General features: G+C 41.8%; 1 protein-coding gene across 9 annotated transcripts in view; it reads left to right on the forward strand.

Moving 5' to 3' along the window:
* NEO1 (neogenin 1) overlaps positions 1–12,877 on the forward strand; it is a 241,560-nt gene that overhangs the window by 212,261 nt on the left and 16,422 nt on the right. For 6 of the 9 annotated variants that reach the window (XM_070797052.1, XM_070797050.1, XM_070797044.1 and 3 more), the window contains exons 20-23: positions 2,662–2,856; positions 3,535–3,567; positions 6,761–6,829; positions 11,099–11,246. In XM_070797052.1, the coding sequence (XP_070653153.1) occupies positions 2,662–2,856; positions 3,535–3,567; positions 6,761–6,829; positions 11,099–11,246 (445 nt within the window). The remainder of the gene's footprint in view (positions 1–2,661; positions 2,857–3,534; positions 3,568–6,760; positions 6,830–11,098; positions 11,247–12,877) is intronic. The other 3 variants (XM_070797045.1, XM_070797049.1, XM_070797048.1) reach the window with 1 other exon arrangement.

Below are 12,877 nucleotides of genomic sequence, written 5' to 3' on the forward strand. Positions count from 1 at the left end.
GGCAAAATGATTGTCTGAGGGGGCCTTACAAATAGCTGAGAAAAGAAGAGAGGTGAAAAGCAAAGGAGAAAAGGAAAGATATTCCCATCTGAATGCAGAGTTCCAAAGAATAGCAAGAAGAGATAAGAAGGCCTTCCTCAGTGATCAATGCAAAGAAATAGAGGAAAATAACAGAATGGGAAAGACTAGAGATCTCTTCAAGAAAATCAGAGATACCAAGGGAACATTTCATGCAAAGATGGGCTCGATAAAGGACAGAAATGACATGGACCTAACAGAAGCAGAAGATATTAAGAAGAGGTGGCAAGAATACACAGAAGAACTATACAAAAAAGATCTTCACAACCCAGATAATCAAGATGACATGATCACTCACCTAGAGCCAGACATCCTGGAATGCAAAGTCAAGTGGGCCTTAGGAAGCATCACTATGAACAAAGCTAGTGGAGGTGATGGAATTCCAGTTGAGCTATTTCAAATCATAAAAGACGATTCTGTGAAAGTGCTGCACTCAATATGCCAGCAAATTTGGAAAACTCAGCAGTGGCTACAGGACTGGAAAAGGTCAGTTTTCATTCCAATCTCAAAGAAAGGTAATGCCAAAGAATGCTCAAACAACTGCACAATTACACTCATCTCACACACTAGTAAAGTAATGCTCAAAATTCTCCAAGCCAGGCTTCAACAGCATGTGAACCGTGAACTTCCAGATATTCAAGCTGGTTTTAGAAAAGGCAGAGAAACCAGAGATCAAATTGCCAACATCTGTTGGATCATCAAAAAAGCAAGAGAGTTCCAGAAAAACATCTACTTCTGCTTTATTCACTATGCCAAAGCCCTTGACTGTTTGGATCACAACAAACTGTGGAAAATTCTTCAAGAGATGGGAACATCAGACCACCTGACCTGCCTCTTGAGAAATCTATATGCAGGTCAGGAAGCAACAGTTAGAACTGGACATGGAACAACAGACTGGTTCCAAATTGGAAAAGGAGTCAAGGCTGTGTATTGTCACCCTGCTTATTTAACTTCTATCCGAGTACATCATGAGAAACGCTGGGCTGGATGAAGCACAAGCTGGAATCATTGCCGGGAGAAATATCAATAACCTCAGATATGCAGATGACACTACCCTTGTGGCAGAAAGCAAAGAACTAAAGAGCCTCTTGATGAAAGTGAAAGAGGAGAGTGAAAAAGTTGGCTTAAAACTCAACATTCAGAAAATGAAGATCATGGCATCTGGTCCCATCACTTCATGGGAAATAGATGGGGAAACAGAGGAAACAGTGACAGACTTTATTTTGGGGGGCTCCAAAATCACTGCAGATGGTGACTGCAGCCATGAAATTAAAAGACGCTTACTCCTTGGAAGAAAAGTTATGACCACCCTAGACAACATATTAAAAAGCAGAGGCATTACTTTGCCAACAAAGGTCAATCTAGTCAAAGCTATGGTTTTTCCAGTAGTCATGTATGGATGTGAGAGTTGGACTGTAAAGAAAGCTGAGCACTGAAGAATTGATGCTTTTGAACTGTGGTGTTGGAGAAGACTCTTGAGAGTCCGTTGGGCTTCAAGGAGATCCAACCAGTCCATCCTAAAGGAAATCAGTCCTGAATATTCATTAGAGGGACTGATGCTAAAGACGAAACTCCAATACTTTGGCCACCTGATGTGAAGAACTGACCTATTTGAAAAGACCCTGATGCTGGGAAAGATTGAAGGCAGTAGGAGAAGGGGACAACAGAGGATGAGGTGGCTGGATGGCATCACCGACTCTGTGGACATGAGTTTGAGTAAGCTCTGGGAGTTGGTGATGGACAGGGAGGCCCAGCGTGCTGCAGTCCATGGGGTCACAAAGGGTTTTACACAACGGAGCGACTGAACTGAACTGAGCATTCAGCTTTCTTTAGGAATCCCTTTCCTTAAATCCCCAGTCGTTATGTCATTTTTAATTTAGGTTTTGTAATTTGCTTCTTCCTTAAAGGAATTAAGTGTGACTTGACATGGATTACATTACATTTTGTGTTTAAAAACCAGAAATGATGCTGTCAGTGCCTTTTTGCACTGTGTACGCTTGTGGGTGTAGTTCTTCCTTCCTCAACCGTGGATATAGAGCGCCCTCTGGTGGATGCGATCAGGTGACGTTTCACTGTGACTTCACCTACCTCACGTTTGGGAGAATCTAGCAAAGGTGGCTGCCCATCTCCTCGGAGTTTTTCTCCTGGGAAATCACATTAGTGACAGTTCAAATAGCACTGTCAGGCCATTACTGATGGTAATGGCCATTAAGTTTTTTCAAAACTGCATTAACTTAACTGAAGTAGACCGTTGAAGTACAGAATGTTGGAATGTTGATTAGTATGGTTTCCTTATATAATTTCCTAGCTTTTGAGAGTAGTTAACCCTATATTTTTACCTTAACTACTTTTATTACTTCAGCTGCTGATACAGATAATAATTTATAGTCTGGCACTGTTGAAATTGTGGTTTTCTCTGTATTATATTTAGTGTAGCATTTAAAATACTTGTTACTATTGTTAATTTAATCTGTAACTAGTTCTCTATTTGTGTATGCTGTGACATATATCTTTTATAGACTTACTGATCGCAAAAGAAAGAGCAGGAATAAGGTTTCTTTTTCCATTAATCCCTTTGGATAGGTTACATCATATATTACAGCACGGATGTGAATGCAGAGATACATGACTGGGTTATCGAGCCTGTTGTGGGAAACAGGCTGACTCACCAGATACAGGAATTAACACTTGACACACCATACTACTTCAAAATCCAAGCCCGGAACTCAAAGGGCATGGGGCCCATGTCTGAAGCTGTCCAGTTCAGAACACCCAAAGGTAAAGGCCCCCAAACAGAGTGTTCCATTGTGTGTCTCTTGAGTGGGATTATGCGTGTACATGTCACTTTAGCATGTAGAGACTGTGGATGATACAGAAAATCCTGATGATGTGCTTACAAGCTACCGTGTGGGCATTTATCTGAAAATGATCCTACCCCCTGACCACCAGATCAGTGCTCCCTAGGTTACTGACCTAAACCTATCATTGACAGGGGAACTTTGACTCCGGGCTGCTCGAGGCAGATGAACTGCAGTGATCTAAGCCAGTCAGATCAGATGGGATTCTCTTGGTTCCTAGATAGAGTAGTAGCATGTTATTGTGATGGATGATTCTCTTTCAACACATGCAGGCTCTTAACGGTGAAAGGCTTGTTCACTGACCTTTGTAGAGAGAAAGAGACAAAAGGGGCCCTTTAAAGAAAACTCTAGATAAGAAAGTGACAGTAAAATATTGAACCAGGTGAGCTTAGGAAATAACAGTAAGTTGGGGACTGAGTCTGTGGAAATATGGAAAACATACATGGATTTCTTTTCTGTTAGCACGAAAAAGAAGACTCAAGGTGCTTGGAAGTTTGCGGGGTTTTAATTTTTTTCCTTTAAAAATTCTGCCTGTCCCATCTTCAAAGCTTGTGATCCTTGCTCTTGTCTTTTTCTTCCCCTGTGCTTGGCCTGTTAGCGGACTCCTCTGATAAAATGGCTAATGATCAAGGTAAATGAGTAGCTGGCCTCTCTTTCCTTTCCTCTCTTTTGTGACCTATTATTAGCTTTTTGTTGTTTTTGTTTTTTCCTGAAAATCAGTACCAGTACTGTGTGTTAAAAATCACGTATTTATTGGCCAAAGTAGAGTTGAGTCCATGTTTGTGGCACCTGGGGTATCTGAAAAGCTGGAGAATCTACTTAGGAGCTAAACAGACTGGCAGGAAAAAAAAAACTGGGTTGGACTTCTACAGATGTGAGGAGATAATCCTTAAATGTGGGTCAGATTATCCTTTGTGCTAAGATACTAAAATTCTGTGATACAGATAGGGATTTGGGCCATAATGAGAACAAGTACACCAATTTGTCATATTTGTAGCATCTAGAGTTTTATTGATGTCTCTAAATGAAAAGTTTAATCAAATTCAATTGAATACCCTTTTTTCCTCCCTCAACAGAGAATATACAAATGTATCCTACTGAATTGTATGATTATCTTTCACAAAATTACTGCTCTCCATTCTCTTGTTGCAAGCTTAATTCAGGGCTCTTTTTCCATTTCTTCTCTTAAATATATTTGCTTATTTTATAAGAGGATAGAGACAGTGTACAATGGAAGTTTAGGAAGTACGGGCCTCAGTGTCACCATTCTGGAATTATCTGTCAGCATAGTCTCCTCACTGCAGTTGCTGTGGTGAGAGAGAACTATACTTTGTGATTTTCATCTCTGGAAAGTCGGCTAAAGTTGGTTATCTGTTTTCTGTAGCAGGAGCAGTTAAAGTAAATTGGTTTCTTTTATTCTTTAAGAGTAGTTTTTAGAAATACAAAGTCTTTGGATCTTGGTTAATGGCAAGGAAGATTCAGAGTTTGAGGTTTCAAACTTTAGGGCTTTGGAAATGTGTTTGCATTCAATGAGTCTTTTGTTGTGTGTTGGGAAAACTGCAAACATGCCTGTGTGTGTGTGTGTGTGTGTGTGTGTGTGTGTGTGTGTGTGTGTGTGTGTGAGGTTTCAAGTTTCAGGGTTTGGGAAATGTGTTTGCATTCAATGAGTCTTTTGTTGTATGTTGGGAAAACTGCAAACATGCCCGTGTGTGTGTGTGTGTGTGTGTGTGTGTGTGTGTGTGTAAAGCACCCTGATCATGGTAGAACCTTAACCTTAAGCACGAGACTAGAACAGTAACAACACTGAATGTGTACAGAGTATATATGTGCTCATTTTCTTCCCTCACTTCACCCCATAAGCCAGGCTGCAGTTCTCAGCTACACCACCCCTTTGGTATTTAAAATTCTTTGCCCATATTTATTTTGGTATTTGGCTAATCCTTGGATTTCTTGTTCATAAGTTAAATATAAAAGGAAAACATTAAGAAATATAGGCGTTAAACCAATTGGTTTATTGGCAAAAGTGTTCATTGGTAACTATTTATATAACGTGTTACTCTGAGTAGTTTGACTTAAATATGGGCCACCTGACGAAGAAGTACCTCAACTATGAAGAGCCTTACACGGGCTGTGTCATCTCTGCCAGCTTATCATAGTGAAAAGAAAAATGGAATCGTGACATGTGGTGTGTGTCATTGGGGAGGAATGGTGACAGTAGAAGTGAAGTAAAGTCATAGGTGTGGACAGTGGAAAAGGTTTGAGGACTGTGAGTTTAAAATTCTGGAATATGCCCCATAGATACCCAGGAACTTCTGTTGCCTTTGGGGACACTGAGCTTCTGGAAACATAGAAAGTAGGTTTGTTTTTGTTTTCATTTCTAGATTCATTCTGTTAAATGAACTACGCATAGGAACCTTCAGACTTTAATTCCTTCCATTTCCTCCATGTCTGATAATTTAATAGAGGTACTTGATATTAGCTGTAATGTTTTACAGCAACACATCTTGTTTATGCATTTCTAGTCTAGCTTTATTTGTAGAAATAACTCTAATTTATAAGCATTTTCCGAAGCTTCATGCTCTCTGCGGAGTGTAAGATGAGATTCTTCCCTTAAGATTTATTTAGTAGTTAATATTTATAAAACATTTAGGTGTGTCAGGCAGGATTCAAAATATTTTATGGGATTAAATTTCTATTTAATCCTCACAACCCTTTCGTGCAGCAGGTGCCATTATCATCACTGCTTTACAATGAGGAAACCAAGGCCCCAGAATAGTAGCTAAATAACTGGCCAGAAGTCCAGTGGTTAGTGCCTGATGGTGCTGGTTTGCCAGCACAGGCAGTCTGTTGAGCTGGATGAGCCAAGGATCAGCCTTACCTTGCAGTTCCTGCAGACCTCTTCAAGAGAAGTCTGAGGCTGCCTTCCAGCCCCAGGGGTCTTCTGAGGCCTGCATATGAGTGAAGTTGCTCAGACGTGTCCAACTCTTTGTAACCCCGTGAACTGTAGCCTACCAGGTTCCTCCATCCGTGGGATTTTCCAGGCAAAAGTATTGGAGCAGGTTGCCATTTCCTTCTCCAGGAGATCTTCCCAAACCAGGGATTGAACCCAGGTCTCCCGCATTGTAGGCAGATGCTTTACCATCTGAGCCACCAGGGAAGTCCAGCATATGAGGTGGCCCCAAGCTCAAGGTCAGCAGCCTCACTTCTTATGTTCCATGATGATGGAGTAGGAGACAGTGTCTTTGTGAGCAACCAGAGGGGAGACTTTTATTTTTTATCTTTGGGTATTTAGGTTGACTGAGCAGAAACTGAGAACCTAATCTGAACCTCTGCTTGCCTTCCTGCTCCCACTTAAGGTAACTTTATATTTAGAAAGGCAGCTTCCTATTTGGAGAAAAGAATCCAAACACTACTGACACCTGCTCAGCCAGATCAAGCCAGTCCCTTGGAAGAACCCATTTCTTTAACGGTCCCCTTGGTTCCTTTTCCACCAGAAGCTGCTTTGGCCGTACGTGCTCTGAGCAGTTTTTCAGCAACTGTTTCTTGGCCTAGAGAAACCTTAACAGCAAGGGGCAGCCTTGTAACACCCTGGACACGGCCATGGAACAGGAGTGTCAGCCTTTCAGATGCCTCAGTGCATAGTTTGTTTTGCATAAATAGGCTGTATTTTCCCCTGTCGTGTGTACGTGCTACTTCTTTTCTTATGGACAGCGTAGACTGAAAATTTTTTTTTTTTTTTTTTTTAGAAAACACTCACTAGCTGTGAAGTAGACTTGTCACACCAATGGAGTGGGTTGTTACTGACATGATTTCTTCTTCTTCAGCCTCGGGGTCTGCAGGGAAAGGAAGCCGACTGCCAGACCTGGGATCCGACTACAAACCTCCAATGAGCGGTAAAGCCCTTCCTCTGGCTTTATTTGGCTTCCTGTGGGCACAATGCAGTTCTGCTTGAAATCTTGAAATGTTTCTTGTAGCTCCTGTCTTGTGAATTGTAGCCTATTACCTATTTCTTTTTATTCGACAGAGCTGGCTTTAGGCATTTTCTGACAAATATTTGCCGAATTACTGTAAACCCATTTATTATAGATTCACAAATAAAATTGTTTCAATTTGCGTATACAACTTAAAATGATTCTAAACAAACAGTCTTGTCATTGCCCACTGCCTCTTTTCAAAACAATTAGAACCTTACTTTCAAAAATAAACCCTCTGGTGGAATTAGCTATCATCTAAAATGAGCCTGAGAGGTGCTTTGGAATCATTCATTTCTCTCCACTCTGCTTACTGTGGTGTTCTTAGTTTGGGAATTCTGAAAAATTATTCCCTCTCTCCTAGCCATCCTAAGAGCTTAAATGGTGGCACCTGCTTCTCTGTACAGCGTCACCATATGTAAGTTACTTTTGCACGTGAAATCATATTTTATTGTCATAACATTGTGAGGGAGGGAGAACAGGTATCATTATTCCCAGGTTTTACATTAAGAGACTCGGGAGAAGTAATGTGCCCGGACCTACCCACTTATTATAGGAGCCCTAGAACCAAAACCCAGGGCTTCCGACTTCATATTGTGCCTTTTCTGCTGTCGCTCGCAGCCTTCTAGATCAGACGTGGGGATCCAGGATGGTAAAATGTCCACATGAACCTTACTGTTTCATGAGAAACACGTGGAAGAGAAGGGAAAAAGAGTTTCTAGTCCTCCAGAAACTCCTGGTCTAATTATAGAAATAAAATGGTCTCTTAATCTCCAGCTATCAATTTAAATAAAAAGTATTGCCCAGACTTGAGTGAAATCGGCCACTTCTTTGGAGAGCCAGACAGACTTTCTTGCTTCAAGAAATTTTTAGGCTGTGATTTCTAGGACTTTATGAGTTTCTCCTCCTGGAATGCATATGTTACATTTATGTGCTGTCCACAAGACTGTGAGAAAAGCAGTTACTTCTCTGTCTTTTCTTTTGCTTATGTATTCATTCATTTATTCACACGTATTTCTAAAGGTTCAGGTGCTGTAACAGACTGTAGAAGCAGGGGGAGTATGTAACAAGCTATTTGACAGAGAGAAGAGAAAGCTTTCTGGAAGAGATCTCTGACCCAGATTTTAAAAGGCACAGAGAAAATTATTGAATATCTAGGAGGGGGTCAAACATTTCTAGGATGCAGTGCAGTAAGAACATGTGTGAAGTGTGGCAATTTAAAACAGCCTGCTTGGGACTTCCTTGGCGGTCCAGTGGTTAAGACTGCACCTTCCAATTCAGGGATGCAGTTTTGATTCCTGGTCGGGGAACTAAGATCCCACATTCCTCACAACCAAAAAAAAAAAAAAACACAACAACAAAGCATGAAACAGAAGCAGTATTGTAACAAGTTCAATAAAGACTTTAAAAATGGTCCAAATTAAAAAAAAAAAAAAAAGTTTAAAACAGCCTGCTTTCTCCAGGAACCACACTGCTTAGAAACAGGATAGGCTCAGGTTAGAGAAGGTAGGTTAAAACCAACTTGTCAAAAGCTCAGGTGCTGATGCTAAGAAATGTGAGCTTCCTCATGTGAGTAACAAATGTAAGATGTCTGATACTACTGGTGAACTATGACGTCCCACTTATTGAGTATCTATTGTTACCCTGATGACAGTAGAGAACGAGTTGGGTGCCAAGAGTACAAAGTCAAAACAGAGTGGTTAGGAGACTGTCGCAATAGTCCAGTCCAGTCCAGTTCAGTTCACTTGCTCACTCATGTCCGACTCTTTGCGACCCCATGAATCGCAGCACGCCAGGCCTCCCTGTCCATCACCAACTCCCGGAGTTCACTCAGACTCACATCCATCCAGTCGGTGATGCCATCCAGCCATCTCGTCCTCTGTCAGCCCCTTCTCCTCCTGCCCCCAATCCTTCCCAGCATCAGAGTCTTTTCCAATGAGTCAATACTTCGCATCAGGTGGCCAAAATATTGGCGTTTCAGCTTCAGCATCAGTCCCTCCAATGAACACCCAGGACTGATCTCCTTTAGAATGGACTGGTTGGATCTCCTTGAAGCCCAACGGACTCTCAAGAGTCTTCTCCAACACCACAGTTCAAAAGCATCAATTCTTCAGTGCTCAGCTTTCTTCACAGTCCAACTCTCACATCCATACATGACCACTGGAAAAAGTGAGGCTTAATAAATATCCCTAGTAGGAGGGTCTAGGGTCCCATTTGCAGCTCACTCTTACTCTAGTTTAGAAGACAGCCTTTGGCCAACTCAGAAGGTAGAGGCCCTTTGCAGTTAAATGAGAATTTATCTCTGGGGAATGCAGGAAAGAACTGCTTCCCGAAGCCCAGATTCCCTGCCTTTGATTCACAGCGCCTGCTCTACCGCTTGCCCCACCCAATAGCTCAGTACTGCTGTTTATAATGGTTTTATGGAAAGCCCTCATTTGGTCTCATTGTACTGGCCCCCAGTTCCATAGTCTTTCCCAAATATAAAAATGTTATTTTATTGAAGGTCATTATATCCATTTTAAGTTGTCTGTCTGCTGATCTCCTTCTCCAAAATGGATAGAAGTGATTCAACCAAATGTAGAAGAATAAGCTCTTAAGCTTTCAAAATTAGCCCAGCTTTAGCACTGTGCTTGGATGTAGCCTATAAAATCATAGAATAAGAAGCAGAAGGTCAGCTAATCCACTGTTATGGGAGTCCCACAGTAAATGTAGTTTGAGTTAGATCATGAGTTTATAAACCAGGTTGTATATGAAAATCACTTTAGGAGCCTTCCTAAGAACATCAGTTCCCAGGCCACACCTTCCTGGTAGAAATTTCCACAGCATTCCAGACATGTAGGATGACTCTTCTTAAGTACTTCTAGTGACTGAACACTCATTACTTAGCAAATCTAAGCTCATCCCATTATGGTACAGCTTTGATTATTAGGGCAATAAGAGAGAGTAGCTGGAAGAAAAGATGGCAGACATCCATGGTGGTTAAATCTGTGTTGTAGGATTTTCCATATTTTATAATATGAACATGCATAACTTTTGTAACAAGGTGAGAAGCAAAGTACAGTGTTTCAGAAAATGGAAGAGCAAGACTGAGAATAGAGCAGGATTACAAATGGCCTCGTAAAAAAAAAAGCTGAACCACACCCAATGAGCACAGAGGAACGGTAATAGGAAGAAGATCTGTTTCCTCAGGGTCCTAAATGATCTCGCCTCTGCACATCTCTCCAGCCTCATATTCATCTTTTTTTTCTGCTCACGTCCTTCCCTCCAACTTTGCATATCTCTCTTTGTTTCAGCAACACTAGCTGCCTTTCTCTCCCTTGAACATGCAAGCTCATTCCTGTCTCAGGAGCCTTCCACTAGCTGTTCCCCCTTCTCTGAAAAGTTCTTCCTCTGGGTCTTTGTATGGTAGGATCATTCAAATCTCAGCCCAAATGCCATTTCCTCAGAGAAGCTTTTCCCAACCACTTAATCTACAGTCATTCTGTACCATATCCCCTTTTATATTTTCATGGCACTTAACTACAAACTAATGATTTGTGTATTGTCTGCCCCCATTCCTGTCCCAGCATTCACATCTTTGTTGCTCACTGTTGCATCCTTGGTTCCTAGAACATGCCTGGCACATGGTAACCACTCGGTAAATATTTGTCAAATTAGTGCATATGTACAGACCTTTGTTTTCCTGAAACTGAATAAGAAAATTAACTCTGCACAGAATGTGTATTTATAAAAATAGACTTTATGATTCAAGTTGACCGCATCCCAATGCTCTATGTTGGTGGGGGGGGGGAACTTTTGTTTTCTATGAGTATGCATATTTTAAAGGTTTTCAAAGTCAGAAAACTTAAGTGATTTACAAATGGTGCTTTATAAGATGAGCTTATATATAAGACACCAAGGGACAGACTCCCTTACTGGTCCAAGCTTAGAGTTCAGTACAATCTGAGAAACTTTTATGGATCACTGACTTTGTGCCAGGTACACCCAGGGCAGAAACTCAGCTCTCTAGATTTCATCATCTGGAGGAGATGGCCATATTCATAAGGCATTTTTATAGAATGCACAGTAATGACTACTTTCATACAGAAGCTCACAGAAGTTATCTATACTCACGTGAAGGTTCTGCAGCCTGATCGTATGCGTCTTTAGAATTCTGGAACACTCACAAGCGTACGGTCTTTCCCTTCCCAGGCAGTAACAGCCCTCATGGAAGCCCCACCTCTCCTCTGGACAGTAACATGCTGCTGGTCATCATCGTTTCCGTTGGTGTCATCACCATCGTGGTGGTCGTGATCATTGCTGTTTTCTGCACCCGGCGGACTACCTCTCACCAGAAAAAGTAAGGAGCCCCAGATGTAGCCCATACATTTTTTGTATGTATTCTTTTGCTTCTGTGTGACCTCTGTGTCTGGAGTTGTACACAGAGTTAAAATATAAAATACGTGAAAAGCAATGTTTTAAATATTTTTAAAGAAAATGCAGAATGATTCCTCTTGCTAAATATGTGTCCTTCTGGGTTCGGGAGGGGAAGAGGGGCACACTGAAGGTGGGTGAAGGGGGCTTTAGTGAAGGGACCATTTACAACGTCCAAGGTGAAGTTAGCATTAGGCAGCAGTGGTGACAGGCCCCTGTCATCCTTAGAAAGGTGAGAGCTTTTTCTGAAGAAAACAGAGCTGTTTCCAGAGCTCTGAAGCAGCAGGAGAGGACTTGCAACAGGAACCACGTATGGTGGTAGGAATGTAACGACTGCCACCCTCTAGCCCAGCAGGGATGGGGCAGAAGAGGAAATAACCTCCCGCCCTCCAGTCTCTTGTCTGTGCCTTCTACTGGCCACACTGAACTGGAAGCCAGGGCAGAGTTACCAAGCAGATATAGTTCATTTAACTCAGCCTCTGAAGTCACAAGAGCCAAGTGTACAGAATCAGTCTAGGAGAGGAAAGTAGATGATGTCCAGCCTTGTTGGGAGCCCCTTTGGAGGACTGACTGTCTCTGGGCACTCACCGAACCAGATACACAGGAGTCTGTGGAATTTCATGGCACAAATGCCAGCTGAGATGGAAGGACACCATAGACCTCTAGTTCTAAGTTTAAGAGTATTTTTAAAGAAGTGCTCCCAAAGGCTCAGCTGGTAAAGAATCCGCCTGCAGTACAGGAGACCTGGGTTTGATCCCTGGGTTAGGAAGATTCCCTGGAGAAGGGAAAGGCTACCCACTCTAGTATTCTGGCCTGGAGAATTCCATGGACTGTATAAGTCCATGGGGTCGCAAAGAGTCAGACATGACTGAGCGACTTTCACTCACCAAAAGTAGCAGTTGAGGTTGGGACCACAGGAGGCAGAGCTGGTTGGGGGTGTGATGGGGAGATGTATTGATTGAATGAATGAGAAAGGATTATTTATAATCACTGTATCATATTAGCAGAGAGGTAAGGTGGCTGCTAGCCCTGAACTCACCTGGGATTTTGAGGCTTGTGGCTAATTGTTTAGAGCAGATAGCAAGGTGATCACCATTATGTGGTGGTTGATAATAGCCTTCACTCCTGAAACTGAGGGAATCCTTGACCCTAGGTCACATTCTATTCATATCTCTGGCCAGCAAGACAGTGCCATTTAAAAAAAGAAGATTCTTGAGTTACCCCTAATAGCAAAAACACAATATGAGTAATAGAACAACTTTAGCTGCAGTATCCTAAAAGATCATAAGATGGAGGTATTGCTCCATAAAGAAAGAAATTCTTGTCTATGTGATTATCCTCAGAACTCTGCCCAAGGCAAGGATGCATGTATTTAATAACCATAAATCTGTTTGTTTTCAGTATAGAGGTCAAGTACAAGCTACATTCTAACTGCTGCTAGTAATGACTTTGTTATTGTTTATAGGTTATGTGATGGTTTTAATCTTTCTTTTGCCCAAGTAAAATAGCTTTCAGCAGCTTACATTGTATCACTGCCTCTTGATCACTGCCTCCTAC

This window comes from Bos indicus, chromosome 10, assembly GCF_029378745.1.
Source record: "Bos indicus isolate NIAB-ARS_2022 breed Sahiwal x Tharparkar chromosome 10, NIAB-ARS_B.indTharparkar_mat_pri_1.0, whole genome shotgun sequence".
NCBI lineage: Eukaryota > Metazoa > Chordata > Mammalia > Artiodactyla > Bovidae > Bos > Bos indicus.